Source organism: Aplysia californica, unplaced genomic scaffold (genome assembly GCF_000002075.1).
Source record: "Aplysia californica isolate F4 #8 unplaced genomic scaffold, AplCal3.0 scaffold00130, whole genome shotgun sequence".
NCBI classification, from domain to species: domain Eukaryota; kingdom Metazoa; phylum Mollusca; class Gastropoda; order Aplysiida; family Aplysiidae; genus Aplysia; species Aplysia californica.
In genome coordinates, this window is record NW_004797400.1 from 1,215,654 (window position 1) to 1,233,415 (window position 17,762).

General features: G+C 38.6%; 1 protein-coding gene across 1 annotated transcript in view; it reads right to left on the reverse strand.

Moving 5' to 3' along the window:
- The window catches only part of LOC101850411 (ras-like protein family member 12), a gene marked incomplete in the record, with an annotated part of 34,299 nt that overhangs the window by 6,044 nt on the left and 10,493 nt on the right, over positions 1-17,762 (reverse strand). The window contains 2 exon segments of the mRNA XM_013081445.1: positions 8,830-8,903; positions 9,643-9,699. Of these exon segments, the coding sequence (XP_012936899.1) occupies positions 8,830-8,903; positions 9,643-9,699 (131 nt within the window).

Genomic DNA, 17,762 nt, shown 5'->3' on the forward strand with positions numbered 1-17,762 from the left:
CTTAACTGTTTTAATACCTTCTTTATACAATGATGATGATGCTGATGATGATGATGATGATGATGATGATGATGATGCTGATGATGTGGTGGTGGTGTTGTTGGTGTTGTTAGTGTTGTTGGTAGTGAATTTTCAAAGCTCACAACTGGCTTGACTTAAGTCTTCTTCGGAGAAAGACAATTTAATCGCCGTTTAACCAATTATCCAAATTTCCACTTACGAATCTGGCTTGGCTTTCGTCTTCTTCGAAGAAAGACAATTAAATCGTCGTTTAACCAATTATCGAAATTTCCACTTACGAAAGGAGGCAGACATTTACCACAGGATTTGTTTAAACTTAAACGATATGTGCCTGTCCCACCAGAACGACCGTAATCTATCCAGGTTGGAGTACTCTTGGTGAGTACTATAATTCTAGGGCAGGTTAATGTACAGCGCACCAATGTTCGGAATCTGCAAAAGTGTTCACGGGACGAGCGTTTATGAGCTCCTGTACTTTAAAGAAGCTTTGAAGTGTGGAACAGTTTACTCTGGTCGGACAATCTCAAGTGATAAAAATAAAATCTTTTTCTAGACTCAATGTCTGCTTTAATCTCCCGAAAGTAACACGCCACTAAAAGGAAATAGCTATTAAAGGAAGAACATAAGTGTTTTTTTGGACAACTATAGAGTGAACCAAATTTTTGTTCTCATAGCGTGGAGTTGGAGGACTATTTTTATGTAGATGTTTTTCTCAATGAATTAATTTATGATAAGTGATTCGACTTATCGTAGTTTGAACTAACCATACTGTGTTAATTTATTCCGTACCCTTTTTGAGGTAGCTATCACTATACAAAAAAAAAAACTGTGACAGTCGACGCCTATTTAAAACGTACTTTATGTGTTGTCTTGATTTCGTATTCAACACCATCAGCGTGAAGTGTCATATCTGGAGCAGACTTTGGCGAACATGGATTGTCCTCTGATTGTTTGATTACAGGCTCACAAAAACAAATGTCATTCTTGTCTTTAGTACAAAGTAAGTCTATAGGTGTAAAGCACCTATCACGCCTGTTATATTGTTTCAGAGGCACGAGCTACGAATTTAACGTCCGTCTCCGACAGGACCGTCCTAATCTTTCCTCGTCACCAATCTGTTTATGTTCTTTGCGTAAGTTGCTCTTGAGATACCGATGTATCTTTTGTCTGATGTTTACTTCCAGCATAAAAGCGTTTCCGTTGGATGGAAGTTGTGGAAAGTACCACGCGGTATCAAGTCAAAAGGGAACGTGCCCCCAACCAGGGCAGTGCTACTGACTGAAGTTGTCTTTAGGCCATTCCCAAAGGGGGGATGTTAACATCTTTTTATGCACAGTAGAACTGTAGATGGGTTGATCTATCCATGTCATGCTTATACTGTGCCGGAACAACATATGGGGAACTGCTGCTTTTTTATTTCATCATCCTTGCTATCGTCATTTTCCCTCTACTTCTCTCGTACGTTTCTCACTCTCTTGTGAATGCTATTCCCTGGGTGCCTTGATAGTCGAAGCAGAATTTTAGCTGTTGAGGCGACAGAGGTGAGTAGAGTAAGCCTGATTCCCCATTAGGACTTATCTGTTGACATCCACCCTTTGACGCTCATATAACCTTAAATGCAGTTGCGAACGCCGTAAAATCATAACTCAAACTAAACTAAACGTACACGTACACAGCACATATTTAGTTGCCTGACGCCTTCCCCGTGGTGGCGCCAGTCCGACGAGTACGACCACATCACGTCAAAAAGGTCAAATTGGTGAAGGGATATACCGAAAGGGTGGCCACTTAAAACCACACGCGTGCGTTTTTGATGTGAAAGAAAGGTATAAATGCAAAAACCATCTTTTCTCACTCCTTAGAGTGTTTTCATGGCTTTTCAAATTGTCAGAATTTGCAAAACCTTCGTAAATGAAGACCCTAAAAGAAAATTATGCCTTAGGCTCCTCACTTTAAAAAAAGTTCGGAATTGCGAAAACTGTGCGCATCAACAAAGAGAGAGAGAGAGAGAGAGAGAGAGAGAGAGAGAGAGAGAGAGAGAGAGAGAGAGAGAGAGAGAGAGAGAGAGAGAGAGAGAGAGAGAGATATGCTGTTAAAAAAAAGCTGTACGTGCACGAGTTGTTACTAGAAAACTGCAATCGAAAAAACGAAAGAACAGCCCCCCAAAAAACAACAACAACCGAACAACAACCCCCCCCCAAAAAAAAGAACAAAACAGAACAAAAAAACAACAACAACAACAAACAAACAAAAAAACCCTACAAAAACTGACGAAACAAAAAGAAAAGCAAGCACGTTGCGAACAGGTTTAGCACACCGGGTGTTTCCGATTTCCCTTACTGAAAAGAAGCTGCTCATCCTTCGATTTCATGCTGCTCTTCAAAACATCCGCACTTGGGCGTCTCAAAGAGAACCAGAGACAAAAACTCCTTCTAAACCCTATCAAAGACCCCTATGACACCTGCAGACCTATCACCATACCTCAGCCAAATTGTGAATGACATTGAAGATTCCGCTTGAAAAAAATATAAAAAAATCGAAAAGGTTACATCACAAATTGTATATTTCCATTCCTGGCGCATCTTGTGGGATTCTGCCAAATATTTGGCAATGAAACCTTCGGTGACCTTCCGTTCAACACTATTCCCACGTCTCAGAGGCGCTGTCGACAGTACAGTGAGAGCTTACCTGGATTGATGGGGAACAGAACGACCTGAGGTGTTTGAAGGTAAATCCTGCTCAGACAGTTCAATTAAATTCTGACTCTAGACAAAAATGATTCGACTGAACCTGACAGCCAACTTCTTAGCAAGGTAGGAACACCTGAAGTTGCTTGGTTTTTAATTCACCATGAAATTGTCTTTTGACATACGACTGTTATCAGCTGATGTATTTTACACAAGACTCTGTTCTGATGCCGCTTTGACGTGGCTATATTCTATTTTTAAGGAAACTGAATATTGTAGATATAAGCTCAACCGCTGACACTGTACTTTGACTTGTAAGGGCATGATATCCACAGATGTCTTGATAAACAATGCTTTTGCTTCTTCACAGCGACCTGTGCAAAGTTTGTCTGATTTCCTTATCTTTTCCTTTTCCACTATAGGTTCCTTCTCCTTTTCCTCTTTCTTTTCCCTCTCGCACACCACAATGATCAACAGGCAAATTTTTCTATTATTTCCTCTTTTACCTTTACTTTAACAGGTAAAACCATTGAGCCTAATTGACATTTACAATAACGTTAAATCGTCTCCAGAACCTGCATAACCGGAGCCCATGAGACTTAATAGCGACCCCCCCTTAAGTTAGATACAATGTTTTTGCATTTACTCAAGTTCCAACGCATACCAAATGGCACCTCGCGTCGAAGACTGCCATAACAATCAATGGCATGAACGGAGAAAGTTCGTATCCCGGCTCAAGTGCAGCCTGGGGTCACACAGCAACATTTACATTTGGCATTCATCTGTCTGATGGGGGATGCGATTTGAAAGAGGAAATGGCTTGGAAAAATGATCCTATTTCTGAGATATGTTCGCGCTACGGGGTTTATTCTTCCTGCTGAATTCCAGAATTTTAGAAGTTTAATTGTGATGCGTGCTCTTTTTTATTTACATTGAGGACCTGTCCCCTTTGACTTTCGAATTCAGTCTTTTATAAGATGCAAAAAAAAAAGAAAAAAGAAAAAACTTTTAAAATCCACCTAAAAGACTCCACCAAAGAGCTAACTAAACAAACCAAAAATTACCGATAGCCTAAAACAACAACAGCCAAAAAAGAAAAAAAATCCAGCTTCTGACAGCTAAATTCCTCGAAACGGTCTCACTCTGTCCTCTGATCACTGAAATCGTAGGGATATAAGAAAAACTTGCATACGTGTTCCCAGCAATGCCCACAAAAACTCTTGGACTGGAAAAATACTGGCCGCAAAATTGCGAAGCCAGTCAGCTTAAAATGTTAGTTAGAAGTTCTTACTTGTCCAGTATTTCTACTGTTCTGAACGGTGTCCTAACCCGGAACCTATATCAGACGTTGTTATAGTTTTACAACTGGGTATATTCACATTTATCTGACCACCCTCAATTTACTAGCCTGCCTATATCCAATATTTCAGAAGTCATGCCCTTTTCATTAAAAAAAAGCTTTACGCAGAGGTATTTGGAGGCTGTCTTAATTAAAACTACCGATTGTACGACAAAAAATATATCTAAAAATTAAATGTTTAGGTTTAATTGGAAACTTGGGAATTGAACCAGGAGCTGCTTCTTATACCAGCTCTCTGTGGGGTTGACATTGAGTTTCTCCTGTGTTACAAGTACAGATTCATGTATCGAAGTGCTGTCTTGACTCTCTACCCGCTCATTGTTGAGGCCTGGTGCTTTTTCCACCCATATATCTGTTGACTTCACGCAACTGTTTCTATCATGTTTCTTCCTGGACATGTCCGTGAGGAAAGGTATAAGTACAACCGAATAATTAAAGAAACCTAATTAAAAAACCCAACGCAATTTTAAAGTTATATTGATATGTATGTCATTTAAAATTGATACTTTTTCATGGAAGTCCCTTCTGTAAAATGTGTATGTTTTATGTGATGTAGGGCAATCTTAAGCATTGAATAAATACCAACCTACACGTCAATCTACATTTTAAACGGTTTGTTTGTTGCACAGATCATAACCCTTAGAATTCACCTTGTTGAAATCCGATAGGTGTCGTCTTGTACATACCAAGTCGGAAAGTTTTCAATAAGGCCTGACCACCGAACAGTGTCAGCTTTGTTACCATTAAGACATATGGATGGGGATAGAAACATTCTCAGACGTTGGCCGGAAAACGTGAAAAAAAAATGTCTTAAATAGGCGAAGTGAAATTACTCAATCTAAATAAATAAACAAATGAAAAAATGAATACATCAATAAATGAATAACTAACTAGATAAATGTAATTTTTTAAAAATAACTAACGAAAAAAATAGGATAAAACTTCCGTGAGCTTCCGTATATTTGCTACAAGCAGGACGTGGGTACCATTGAACCTTGTAAAACTGTGTACCTCTTTACAAAACAGTATGTTCCGATGTAACACTGTGACATTAAACAGCTACGCGCTACCTCAAACTTTAAGTCAATATTATTGTTGGTCCACAGAAATCCAGGACGTAAAGATTATCACAACTTTTGAAAACCTAGCTTTCCTCACTACCAGTTAGACACACCAAGCCCTGATCTTCAAGCACGTACAGCTGTTGTTCCCACTTTGTATCTCAAGCAGATGTACAGGCATAACCTGCAGTATGCCGTCCGATTGATGAGTCGTATTCCCCATTAGCAATATTGCATAGCTTAAAAAGGCTCGATATATAAACCTTTTTCATTGTAATACTTTTAGGTTTCATTTCTTGTCTAGGAATGTAAGTACAAAAGGTCGGGTTTCAACACTGGCCTAAGACAAAACGACCCTTAAAGGTTTAAATGTAACAAACAAATTCCTTATTTAAAAAATCCTCCATGATAACATTAGTTACAATATCTCCAGTCTAAAGAAAATTTAATTGAATGCAAAGACGCACGTTGACAATAAATAAACGAATCGAATACCAATCATTGAGTCTTCATTAGACAGCTCAATTCACGTTGCCGAATCTAATCAATACCACCAAAACGTCGGAATTATTGGTCACCAGTAAACTTGTAAAATGATTTGTTTCCCCCTTCAATATATTATTTTATCAAATTTAGGAGGTGGGCAGAGTTGGCTCCGCTTGTCAGGGCCACCAGCGACATAGAGGGTCCTGGCAAAACGACTGGGAGTGGGAGCTATTCTTTAAAATAGACTTCCTTACGCGTGCATTGGAGTCATGCACATCTTTTGCCTGCAACGGCAAAGAGCCTAGCTATTACATCACACACTTCCATAAACAAGATGCTCTGTAACGCATTATACAATTTTTAAAAGATCCACAGATCCTCAAAAATAAGTTCTCAAGTTTCAAGCTTTGTACTAGATTTTTAAAATGAGTATAGGCTTTTATTTTCATGCGATGGACCCTGTTCTATAATGTCAGGGTTATTGTTTTATGTTTCAATAAGTGTTTTACGGGACTTGCAACAAATTAGGTTATATACGAGAGTAACAAACCTATACAAAGAAGGACGAGAGATAACGCGACAGATGTTTGAAACGAAAGAAGCAAATTAAACCAGAGCATCCGCCAACCACCCGCTTCAGGATTATGAATGTTAAGCTGAAAATAAAGGATTAAAAAATCTATGCAAGTTCTGCTGTAAGTTGTTTTACGGGAGGTAACCCCTGAACAAATGGTGAGCGTCTGAAAAGATGACGTCATTGCGTCAAGTTAACAACTTTCAAATTGGAGCCTGCGCACAAATGCCTCGCGCAATCTAAACATTTACAGTCGCATCAACAGCTCTCCCGGGAAGCTTTGCATTCGTCGGTGAAACGCATAATGTAATGGCATCTCGATCTAACTCTAGCAACACGTACCAAACGAATCACACGTGGCGTCTTCGGGTATTAACATTTTAAAGGACTATTCAAACCGTAACAATTAAAAAAAAGATTTCATAAAGAACATTGTCTCTGAGGTAAATACATCTAGTCACTCTTTCACATGGTTTATTGCTTAGATTAGTTTTAGTAAGAGTTTTGCATCGCTTGATTAGAAGTGTTTAAATGGAGTAACAACACAAAAAAGAGGAGAGATAAGGACGACAGATGTTTGAAAGGTAAAAAAGGAGCAATCCACACCAGAGCAACTGCTAAGCACCCACACACGGTTTATCATATTATTATTATTATTATTATTATTATTTTTTTTTTTTTTTTTTTAAATTTTTTTTTTATTTTTCTTATTTATTTATTTATTTATTTATTTATTTTAAAAAAAAATATTATTATTATTATTATTATTATTATTATTATTATTATTATTATTATCATTATCATTATTATTATTATTTCTTTTGTTATTATTATCATCATCATCATCATTATTATTATTATAATTTTTCGTCTTATTATTATTATTATTATTATTATTATTATTATTATTATTATTATTATTATTATTATTATTATTATTATCATTATTATCATGATTAACATTGTTTTTGTTTCTTCTCCTTCTTCTTCTTCTTCTTCTTCTTCTTCTTCTTCTTCTTCTTCTTCTTCTTCTTCTTTTCCTTCTTCTTCTTCTTCTTCTTCTTCTTGGAAGCTAAACAAGAAGATAAAACTACGAAAGACCTTCTTTTTTATGTCGATCAGAGCATACTTAGCAACAATGAGAAGACCCTTCAAGATCACGTAAACAAACTGATCAAAAGTTTATTAAGCAAAGGATCAGCACGGTACAAAACTGAGGCGATGAAAATCTGCCAGGTACAAGACCCACTAAACATCACAGACGACAGCAGCAAAAGAAGCAAGTAGAAGAGTTAAAATGTCTGGGAAGCTTATCCACCAACGACGAAAAGATGGACAGAGAAATAGAAAGCAGAATAAAACGATTAGAGCTGAGACTGGCCAGCAGGCACTGTTAGTTTCCCTCCCCAATACCACAATGGAGACACGGCGCCAACTGATTAAAAGCATCGTCATGCCAACGTTGAATTACCTAACCCAAACGTGGACAATTTAAACAAAAGTCTAGAAAGTAAAATAAACTCTTGCGAAACGAGAAGCGTAAGAAAATCTCTTTTCATCACAAGAGGAGACAGGGTCAGAAACGAGATAGTCAGAGAACAAGGGTAGTTGGCTCGACTCCCTGCTTGGAGGTCACAGATAATTAAATCAACCCATAAAATCATTTGGACACCTGTCAAGACTACCGCCGACAATATAGCAGCGAGAGCATACAACCAGAGATCTGAGGAAGAGTCAAGCCTAGGAAAAGATGGATAGAGGGATTAGAGAAACAGGATAAGAAGACAATAAAAACCACGTACGAGGGGATACGACAAACAAGAGAAAGAAGTTTATTTCTCCACTCGACACCGTACCGTAAACGAGGCCGGAAAAGGCAAAAAAAAAGTTAGCATTATTAATGTCACAACTAAATTATGTATAGATCTGATGCATATTATAGTTAGAAGAGCAAATTTAATATCCACAAAGATTTTCCTTTTTTTTTGGGGGGGGGGGGGGGGGGGGGGGGGGCAGGAGTTAGTGACCACACAACCGCCACAGTTCCGGATCCTTTATATAATTACAAAGAAAAAGGAAAATCTTCAATTTTTGTGTGGGGGGGGGGGGGGGGGGCTGAGGGGAATTCAACACAATTGCTACAGCTTGCATTTTTTAAAAAGATGTCTGCTTTACAGTTAGTATTTTTTCTCTAAGGGTTGCTGCGTTGGGCATTGAGGTCAACAAGGCAGTTTTCAGTTACTTGGAGACTACCATTGTGTAGGGCGATATAGCCGTCAATGTAACTACTTGAAGGAGAAATTTGATTAGGAAGGGAAAAATTATGTTTTAAGTATAGCAGTAAAGGTGTTGGTGGCACGAGGTTACCGTCGGGGAACCTGTAACTTTGTCTGTTCCTTTAAAAAGGTTTAGTGATTAAAAAGACCTAATGAATAACCGCTTTCTCCAAAATCTTAAACATTTCTACAACAACAACAATTTTATACCATCATTAATTAAGAAAACAACAACAATATCGATTTAACATGGCTATACCATACAATCATCAATAATTACACTATTTATATATATTTTTTTTAATCAGAAAAGACGACAACATGGAAATACATTAACGTAGACACCGGACCATGTTGACCTCACCTTATCACATGTATCCATGACGTGCACAATCAAGTCTTGGTTGTCCCAGTCCTCGTGTTTGGTGTAGGTTCCCTCTGTTAAAAGATGTCAGTGACAGGTTTTACATCATCATCATCATCATCATCATCATCATCATCATCATCATCATCATCATCATTATCATCATTGTCTTTCTCACCCAGCATCAGGGTATGAGCTACAAATAAACACTTTCCACATTTCCCTATTCCAGGCTAGCTTCTTAATATTATTCCACCTCTTTATATTACAGATTGAAAATAATCAACGTTATTCAATAGACACACACACACACACACACATACACACACACACACACACACACACACACACACACACACACACACACACACACACACACACACTCACACACTGACACAATCTGTCTGTCTGTCTGTCTGTCTGTCTGTCTTTCTGTCTGTCTGTTTGTCTGTCTGTCTGTCTGTCTGTCTGTCTGTCTGTCTGTCTGTCTGTCTGTCTGTCTGTCTGTCTGTCTGTCTGTCTGTCTGTCTGTCTGTCTGTCTCTCTTTCTCTCTCTCTCTCTCTCTCTCTCTCTCTCTCTCTCTCTCTCTCTCTCTAAACAAAGCGAAAAGTCCTTCAATATATCAATCGATATACCATCCGTTTTTTAAATCTACTGGATAAAAAAAACCCTGGCTAGATGCACTTTGAAGCACAGATAACTGTTAAATACACCCCTGTACCCACTTTTTTCAATACTTCACATACGTGAAACGAAATACGTAGACTTTGAGAATATATAGGGGAGCGATCACAATTTATTAATTTCCTCACCTAAATCAGGATCGTACTCCATGATGAATCGTCTTGTTATGTACTTTACCGTCAGAGCTGAAAGTTGGGAGAAAGAAACACAATATAAACAGTCTATAAATGTTAGGACCTACCGCACGAAAGGCATAAACCTGTAGATAACATTTCAAACATTACTGTGCGGATGTTGTCTTTATTTCCGCTTTCGACGATCTATATTACAGTGTATTTTTATTTCATAGGGAATGGCTGCCCCTAGATGCGTAAGCAGGGGCTCTGTTTATTTAAAAAGTGCCAGAAATAACTGCCAGGTTCACTCAATTTCCTGTTGGTTCCTATGCCGGAACAAGTGTGAGGGATACTGTGCACGGTATGATTATAAGATCTCAGCAGTTACCAAAGGTTCTTTCGTTTAGACTATTTAGCGCTCTCGCTCCAATAACCCGAGCTTGATATTTTCGTTATTACAGCAGACAGAAACTCTCCGAGAGCATATCAAACTGTTTTTGTACGCACAAAGGCTCGCCAGCTTGTTTTGATCATTACTCAATTACTCGTCTGTGCTGCAGATAAACAACGATTTGCAGTTATTTCAAATAACGCCTCAGTCAATTACGTAGTGTGTACATGCACTTCACTAATTAATATTAAAAGTCCGAAAGAAAATAAATTAGATAGCTTTAAAAAAGGCTAACAGGAACACATACAATTCAACAAGAAAGAGGGGATAATAATATAGCAAAATGATGGCTTAGAGACTTACAAACATAACAGCAGCTGATTGCATAGCATTTCTTTGTAATTTGTTTTATGAAATGTGAAAACTTGGCTTGACGATTTCAAGTACTCACTGGTGCAGTGCAAGGAGAACATTATAAAAAAAATTCAGCTCACTGACAAGGGGTTATTGTGAGGTTTGGTGTGCAAGATGGAATGTACAGGTTGTGTTGAGAATTGAAGTTAACAGTCACTAAGAACCATCTCGTGTGGAAGAAGAAGAAGAAGAAGAAGAAGAAGAAGAAGAAGAAGAAGAAGAAGAAGAAGAAGAAGAAGAAGAAGAAGAAGAAGAAGAAGAAGAAGAAGAAGAAGAAGAAGAAGAAGAAGAAGAAGAAGAAGAAGCAGCAGCAGCAGCAGCAGCAGCAGCAGCAGCAGCAGCAGCAGCAGCAGCAGCAGCAGGAACAGCTTGTTAGCGCTTAAACTGTTCAGGATTACCTGGCCTAGCACTGTCCGTTTTGCGCGCGTTCCGGCCGGTTCGTTAATTATTTTTCCTTCTCAGTTCTCCCAGATGCTGTTCCAGCTAATCTTTATGTTTAGTCTACCGTCTCGCTGCTACCCAGAACAGGTTGAGTTAATTTTGTCAAATGTTGTTCATACTGAATACGCGACCACTGTGTTCGTATTGAGGACTTTATCAAGATTTAATTTCAGAATGTTTAGGGATTTAGTGTCTGTGGGTGATGGTTAGGTCGTTCACCGGGACACGCAGAAGACATGTGTTCGATCCCCACGAAGAGGAGTTTAAAAAAAAAATCAAATAAAGTATTTCTGTGAATGTATGGGATGTTGTCACCCGCAAAGCCAAGGTTGGCCGTTCCAGATTAGTCGGAGCAGTGCGCCAGTTGAACGACCTAAGTAGTTGCGACAGGGACTTAAACGTTTTGCAATGATATGGTACGTACAATGAAAGAAGTGGAAATGTTATCCCGTTGTCCTTACTACAGAGTGCTTAAAACGTATTGGCCATTAAGAAGAGCGTCACGTTTGAAAGTTAAACGTTCAAAACAGAAATACATTCGTTACACATGTTCTCAAAACAAAGTGTAAGAGATAGGAAAAACAGGAAACTGCTGTAGAAAAAAAATACACAGAGCTAAGTGAAATCCAAAATGTTAGCATTGGGCACTATCAACAAAACATCGTCTCCGTGTCCTTGTTTTCTGATCTCACAAAGTAATTTTGAAATGGAAGCTATAGAATAAAAAGGAAGAGCAGTTGAGTTTGGAGTAGCTTATGATGAGATCTTGCCTGCTCATTGCCTCTCCTACATCTGCTACAGATCAGGGAACAATTGACTGTTAGATCTTCATCTCATAGTACAGGTGATTTTACGTACTTTTCTTTAAATAGTATTAGAATGTTGAATCATTCCTTGCCAGACACGCAAGTACGTGTCGGTTTCGAAAGTGGGCCCTACTCTAGGGTGGCTTCAGTTTGTTAGTTGGATTTAATTTCCGATTTTAGAGGCACCATGGGATATCTAACGGGCGAAAGTTTTACACCGAGATCTCCAAAATTTGTAGGCATACCCTTGGATCAGAAGGTGTAGACCGACGTGTAGACACATGAGGAAAAAACTAAACCAAATCAACGCAAAACAAAATAAATGCCCCCCCCCCCCCCCACACACACACACTCACAAACAAATGTACAGTAGCGGGGATCGAACTCCGGACTTTTGGGTTGACAAGCGAGCTTTTGTACCTTATGGAACCGAGGCCCTCTCGGGCCTTTGGAAGGATTACGGAGCAGGCTAGAGAGTAAAACAACTAACACCATGCTAAGCAAAGTTTGGGCCATTTCGAAGGCGAGTCGAGGATTGATCTAGGAAGAACGAGGAATGCCGTATCTTATTGGGATTTGAACCTGCAAACATATCCTCGAAGTCCAGCCAGAATATTGGCTAGCAGCCAAACATTTCTATTCATTGATAATGCGGAGTTGAACCGTTTCTCTTGTTTCAACGTGCCTGCACCAGGTGTTATAAGTCGAGTTTTACTCGCAACATTATCGACTTTTGGCTTGCCGCTCTCCATGACAACTTAACTAATTTGTTATAATATACATACATACATACATGATATATATTATGTTATATATATATATATATATATATATATATATAATATATATATCAACATATAATTAAAATTATTATTATTACCTGTACCACGTTTGTTTGTCAACGGTGCCAAACGTCTAGTGAGTAAAAATTATGCCAAATATTAACGAGAAAGGTGAAACAAATATCCTCTGAATGCGTTACTTTTTGTTTGACATTCTTTGCCTTCTCTCTCCCTCTCCCCCCTCTCTCTTTATCCCTTCCTTTCTTCATCTCCTTCCCACCCCATTCCACTGATCTTTTTTTTTTCTTCTCCTCCATCCCACTTGCCACAAGTCCTGGATGTACCTCCTCTGTCCCAAAAAACCCTAACAAAAAGCATCGTCATCATAATTTATCATGGAGTGTCACAGACGATCATAGTTAGGCACTCATTTGTTTGTGTGCTTGGGTGCTCTGAAACAACTGTTTCGCTATGTGAAAGAGTTCTGCGGGCCTAACACTGCATTGTCTAACCCCTCTTTTAATAATATGTTTATAATTGCTGTAGCTGTACTCTCTGCCAGTTCTTACAGTAGTGTTTGGGTTTCAGTAAAGATTCCTTGAAATTTTTAAATCCTTTCCATCTATATCTAGCTCTCTCATAATTACGAGTATAAATACTTCGTCGAGTCTTACGTTCCCAAAAGCCTTTTATTGATCAACAGCATAAGCATAAATCTTTCTGGGCTTAAATACACCTTTCCATTAACAATGTTATGGTAAACATAGCATTCCAGGTGCCTTTGTCAGGAACAAAGCCAAATTATGTTTGAGATATCTCTGGCCTTAAACTTTTTCGCATTCTTTCCATCAGTGCTCCCAGCACTTATTGTTCTATGCAACTCACCTTGTGTGGCACTGGAAGCAAAACTATAAAGATAGACTTAATCCAATCTTCTGGAATGTTACCACTATCATATATCTAGTTTAAGAGCTTTGTTGTTATATGAGAACCCAATTTTTTCTTATGTGACAACTACTTCAACTGGAATATTATCTCGAGCTGTAGCTATTCCTTGTTTTATTTAGTAGCATGGACTTCAAACAGCTTTTCTCTGAATTCTGGCCTTTTGTTTAAAATGTCTTATTTGTTCCTTGAAGTTTCTCCTCGTTTCGATCTCTAAACACGCACCCCAAAAAAAAAAAAAGCAACAAAAAAACCCCCCCGACATCGCAATAATAAAATTTCACAGAGGGATTGAAGCCGACAGCTAGTGAGACTGTTTTAACATATCTTAACCTTTTCAGTAATGAATATAAAACAGAACATTTCAATTTAGGCTTATTATTTTTTTCATAAATAAACGGAACAGAATTCTGTAACTTGGTGAATGTGAGTAAAGAGAAAAATGTGGGACCATGTAGTTTAAAAGCTGTGCTTGGGAACAGGAAGACAATAGAGATTGTCTTTGTGTATGTGTGTGTTGGGTAAGGGGTTGTATGTATGTGCGTGAGTGTGTATGTGCGAATGTGTGTTTAAGAACAGATAGAGAGGATCAGAGACAGAAAGCAAAGAGCTATTAGAGAGACAGGCACATGAGAGACGGAGACAGAGAGAGAGATAAAGAGAGAGAGAGAGACAGAGAGAGAGAGAGAGAGAGAGAGAGAGGGAGATATAGATAGACAGACAGACAGATAGATAGATAGATCGATGGATAGATAGATAGATAGATAGATAGACAGATAGACACCTAGACAGATAGACACATAGACAGATATATAGATGATGGAGAGAGAGAGAGAGAGAGAGAGAGAGAGAGAGAGAGAGAGAGAGAGAGAGTATAGCATCACACTGGTAAACATAATGTTCAATAGGAAAAAAGACACAAAGACTACATAAAGCGAGCATAGAGAGGATGAAAAAGAAATCTAGTCTGGGGCGAAGACACATTTTGCTCTAAAAATAAACTATTTGCACGCCGACACAATGGGAACTTATTGTGAGCTCCGTGGTGGCTTAACTGATGCGGGGCTGCGCGTGCACTGTGCTTGGCTAGGACAACGTATCTTTTGTCGGATCATTCATCATTTCGTTTCCGTGAGGAGTTCTTTAGCGCCAAAACCGCCTAAAAGAAGCAACAAACAGAGGAGCTTTTCTACCTGGCCTTGAGCCGAGTCGTGTTCAAGTTTATGATTTCTTTACGTGATCATTAAACTAAACTAGGCGAGCCTTACATTTTGGGGGAGAGTAATAGAGGATGCGTCCTACTGAAAGGGTTTTAGTTTCCTCTTTAAACTCGCACAGCAATCGATGAAGAGCATCTGATTAAGTTCACCCCATTTGAGCGCCGTCCAAGAGACTGAACAACTCACCGTATCACCTCAACAAACAATCAGACGTAATAGTGGAGGGCAACAAAAAAAAAAAAAGCTGGTAAAGAGAGTAATATACCGTGGGGAACAAAAGTAACTATGCTTTTGTTTGAGAAAAGTTTGAGTTAGAGTAAAGAGAAGCACATTAACACGATATTGGTCAGCATGTGCATGGGAAAAGCAAGACTGTTAAAAAGGAAGAAACAAAGGGAAAAAAACCCCAACAAGTGGGAGATATTCGTGGTTTTCCGAACCGCCCGTTGCTATTGTGTTGTCACCACAGGGATATACATAAGTTTTCTTTATGATCTCATAGCTCTTCTGTTGTTTGGAAGCGAGCCGTGTGTCTCTCAACTTTGCTGGAGTTTTGTTATAATTTATGTGTACTCTCGAGGGAAAAAAAGCTTGTCACGATTTCGGTTGACGTTTCATTCTGTATTCACAAAGAGAGGACACGAAATAGCTCTCGGGGTTGTGTTTGAATTAGTAACTATTTATATTTACTATTTAGTCGTCATGAGGTGGGAAAAACCCTTGTTTTTGCAACAATTTCCACTCTCAACTGATACTGTTTCTTTTGAATTATTCTTATGTCACAGCAGTACCCACTCCCCCCTCCCCCCAAACAGACTTTTTCCCAGGGGTCAAGATCTACACACCAAAGACTATTTCGGAGGATGGCTGCTTCATTGTCCCTTTTGACACCGTAAAGTTGTTTTTTTAAGAGGCGGGACATCAAATTTATAGTCCATTCCCGATACGACCCATCCAAATGGAAGGAAAGAGCCTTTAAAAACTCCCCAGTCTAAGAACTAGGCCCATTTTCTCCATAGTTCAGCACGATACCAACTGAGCTGTTTCACCCTTGTCTAGATTAAATCCTCTATCCCACATGAAATGGGAGATATTCGTTAATGTCTCTCTCCTACAAGGGAATCAAACTCGTGTTTTTGTGTTCACGACAAATCGCCTGATAATCACACGAAAGACACACCCTGCCTGTGTCGTGTATGGCTGGAAGGGGAGAAGCATCTGCATAATCAAATAATCACGGATTCCCTTCCCCAATTTGGGAATATCGTCGCCGTCAAATGCACCAATAGACGTATGCCTTATAAATAATTTAAATTTGAGCCTGTGTACAACTCTCAAAACTGTTTCATTGCATCATAAATACCCTTTTCACCTCTTTCTGGCCCCTCTCATCAGTCACTCCTAATTATCTCGTGGCTGTAGTGAGTGCTTCTTTTTTCTCTCTCGACTTTTTACAGCTTTAAAATCATGTCGTGATATTATTTCCTTTCCACGAAAAGCTGCCCCAGCTAAATTTGAAACCAAATTGCTAACACATAATTTGTAATATTGCCATCTCTACGTCTTTGCCTTCTGTTTGTGTATTCACATCCTTAGTTAAATTAATTTACTGTTGGAAAATCCTGAGACCATCGTTCCCATCGAGCGCTTAAAAGTTATTATAACGTTTCGCCCACAGTGGGAATAAGATTATTTTAACGAAAATATTTTTAACATTTTTACGGGTGAACATACATTAATAATATTGGGAATTCGGGATTTGTTTTCATTCACAGCTAGGTGATGTCGCCTCGAATAAGTTTTGTTAATTATTATATTTCTGTAGTGGGAAAGTTTTTCGTGTGTGGCCTCATTTCTACCTGGTTTTTCGTCTCACTTTGATTAACCTTTCAAACAAGACAGCTTTCGTACCTGCCCTGATGGTTGGCGTCTTTAATACTCATTTTGTTTTCGCTTTAGCTCCTTGCTATTTTCACTTTTGTTTTTCGATTTTTCTACGATTTGGAGCCTGTAGTCCACGTTTATGCTTTTGAAAATGCTACCGAGAGAGGAGGCTGACAAACTTAATGACTAGTCCCCCTCCCCCTTATTTGCAAGCACAAAAACTGCCGGTACAAAGTGTGGAAATTAAAGAAATACATGTATGTATCAAAATATCATAACATATAAATATATGCTCTTTTGTCTTAAATATCTCTAAGCGGACTAGATTCTCCTCCTACTTCCACCTCATTTTCCCCTCATCATCATCGCATAATATAATCCACCTTGGAATCACTATACTCAAAACAACAACAACAACAACAACAACAACAACAACAACAACAACAACAACAACAACAACAACAACAACAACAACAGCACAACACCAATAAGAACAAGAACAAGAACATCAACAACAACCCCCCCCCCCTCCGAAACCTACCTAAATTATCACTCTCAAATAACTGTACATTGAATTCGAATTTTCCTTGACTATTGTTTCTTCCTGCAAAAGCGAACTTAACCAAAAAAAGATTATTACTAAAAACATGCGAGGCGTCATATTCCAGTTATCTGAAAGCTGTAGGAAATATGATCTGCTGTCCAGGCAGCTAACAAGATGGCTAAACACCTCTTTATGATTACATCTCAGCCCAGGGGTTGGCAAACTTTTCAGATCGGGGGCCACTTCATCTGGGCCAAAAACAGCAAGTGGCCACAATTTTAACGCCTGAACACAGTGCACTAGGTAAATAATAAATAGATGAAATTCTTCTTTTCTGAATTCAATGAACATATTTACCTTTATATTGGACTACAAAAATTAGTTTAGGTTCTAGTATATTGGCAAAGTGATAATTTTAGTGAAAATTCATTGATTTCAATTTCTCAAAAGCTGAATTATTGGCACAAACTCTATGAAAGGCCTAATTTGGGTTCGTAATTTGCTCACCCCATTCAATCGTATAGTATGCGGATGTACATAACGCTGGTGGAGTGATGAAACCTCGTAACCCTCAATTTTTTCGAAATTCGTTTTTTTTGCTTAATGTCTTCTCCCAGTCCTTCTTCACAATGTGTCAAAAGCACAAGGTTAAATAAGTAAGAGAAAGTATGAAAAAAACATAATACAAAAACCTCGTATGTTTGC